We start from the raw sequence: 1,968 nt of genomic DNA, 5'->3' as shown, positions 1-1,968 counted from the left end.
GAAGAGCAAAGATGGCAGTGGTGAGGCTTTAAAGTATATACATAATGACAGTGTGTGTGTCTTTTTAATCGCTGCATTAAACTGAAAATGAAATTCTCAGCACTCTTCTACTAAATGCGTTATCCAGCTTCTTCCTTCAGCAGCTAAACATAACCTGGAAATAGGGGAGAAATGTGTGAAGAAATCTGGGAAAAGATAGGAAATTTGGGGGTGTCCAAAGAACTGAGAGGAAGGCAGAAGAACAAGCTGAAAGTGAATGAAAACAGTAGAAGGGAAGGAAAAAACCCAGTGTCTATTAGTTCATGAATTAGAAAATGAAGATGCTTTTGCTGAAGTGGGAAGGGTCCTTTTGAGGTTCTTTACCTGATCGAAAGATTTGCTTTGCCATGTCAGTGTGTCACAGGTGCCTTATTTTCTTAAGGTCAAATTGTAACACGCTTTTCACGAACAGGCAATACAGGTAGAAACACTGCTGCAGTAAGGTGGGACTGAGAGTTTATTCATTGTTTCCTTGCCTGTAACTTCCTTTATGATCATCCAGTTCCAAAGACTCTCCCCACTGTTTATATGACTGAAGTGAAAAGGAGAAATATTGAAGCTTCAGAATGGAGGGGGCACATACTGCTGTTCTCTGCTATCCTCCTGTTGCCTGACTCATCAGAGGGACATAGTGCAGAACTCTTACCAGGGAAGATTATCTCATGCTTGGGCCAGTGTTTGAATACTGAAATACTGACTGACATTCTTTCTGTAGCCATCAACTTGCCATATGTATGTCTTAACCTTCCATTACTTTTAATTATGCTCTTGTGGTCAAGATATCAAGAAATGAAATACAGTATTTTTGCTTTTTCCATAGGTGGTGTGTCAGAGAATTCCCATGCTTTACTGGCCAGTCCTTTTAAAGCATTTTCTCCTCAGCCACCAAAGTTTTTCAAACCCTTAATGCCAGTGAAAGAGGAACATAAAAGGAAGACCCCACTTGAAAGCCGACCTCTGCTTAGTCAAGAGGTAATCTTTGAAAAACACACTTTTTTTTTTAAATGGAGATCAAGTAATTTTGTGTGCTTGTCATTTTTTTCCCAGCATGCATCTGATGCAATAGAATTTTGTAATTCTGTGGTAAAATTAATCAGGCTGTTCTTCGTGGAGGGGGGGTTGATGTTTGTTTTTTACCTGAAAAACTGGGGGTTTGGGTTTGGGGGTTTTTTTTTCATTTCCTGGTAACTATTCTCCTTCACAGGATACTTCTATTTTAAAGCAATAGTAATATGCCTTTTTTTTTTCCTCTAGCAAGATGTTGGTGTGTTTTTTCAATTTTTTAAGAGTGTTCTAGGGTAGTTACAATTCTGACCTTTATCCTTCAACCTAAAACTCCTTTGGAAGGAGCACACGAGTTTCTCTACTCGTTAATTCTGGTGTATATGTGGCCAGTGCGGATGTTCCAATTTCATCATGTCTTAATGCCTTTCTAACTTGCACGCATTTGGCGCTGTGGTCAGATTTGTGGTTTGTGTGATGTGTTGTGTGTCTTAACCTTTGCAGAGCATGCCTTCGTCTCAGGTGCATTGCGCTGGCTGTGTTGCGCCTTCAGGAAGTAATGCCAGCAGCATGCCTGTAGAAAGCAATAGCATGCGTGAGGAAAAGATTGTAAGTTCTGTACCGGTTTCTGTTACGAGGCCTGGTGGTGGGCTTAGGGCCATTTGGTTGTGGGCTTAAGGTGCTTACGCTACTGCAGCAGAGAAAAGGTATAATGTGGATATAATCACTTATGGTTGATTGTAACTAATGGTTATAACAAACAGTTGCCTGCCTGGCTTGCAAATGCATTATGTCGTTGGAAATAACTCAGTTGGGGTTTTGGAGGTTTTATTGTGTGGTTTGGGGGAGGTTTTAGTTGGTTGGTTGTGTGTGGGTGTTTTTGTTTTGTCATTTTTTTAATATTCCTATGTGATTTGTCTTGTAGGG

At 40.3% G+C, this 1,968-nt stretch overlaps 1 protein-coding gene across 1 annotated transcript in view; it reads left to right on the top strand.

Moving 5' to 3' along the window:
- Positions 1-1,650, top strand: part of LOC104509758 (kinesin-like protein KIF13A) — a gene marked incomplete at both ends in the record, with an annotated part of 60,854 nt that extends 59,204 nt beyond the window's left edge. The window contains 3 exon segments of the mRNA XM_010151798.1: positions 1-20; positions 860-1,011; positions 1,546-1,650. The exon segment at positions 1-20 is cut by the window's left edge and continues 23 nt beyond it. Of these exon segments, the coding sequence (XP_010150100.1) occupies positions 1-20; positions 860-1,011; positions 1,546-1,650 (277 nt within the window).
- Between the last annotated feature and the right edge of the window lie 318 nt (positions 1,651-1,968).

Source organism: Eurypyga helias, unplaced genomic scaffold, assembly GCF_000690775.1.
Source record: "Eurypyga helias isolate BGI_N326 unplaced genomic scaffold, ASM69077v1 scaffold10595, whole genome shotgun sequence".
In the NCBI taxonomy this organism is placed as follows: domain Eukaryota; kingdom Metazoa; phylum Chordata; class Aves; order Eurypygiformes; family Eurypygidae; genus Eurypyga; species Eurypyga helias.
The sequence above is the reverse complement of the archived record's forward strand: the minus strand, read 5'-3'. Positions and strand labels throughout refer to the sequence as shown.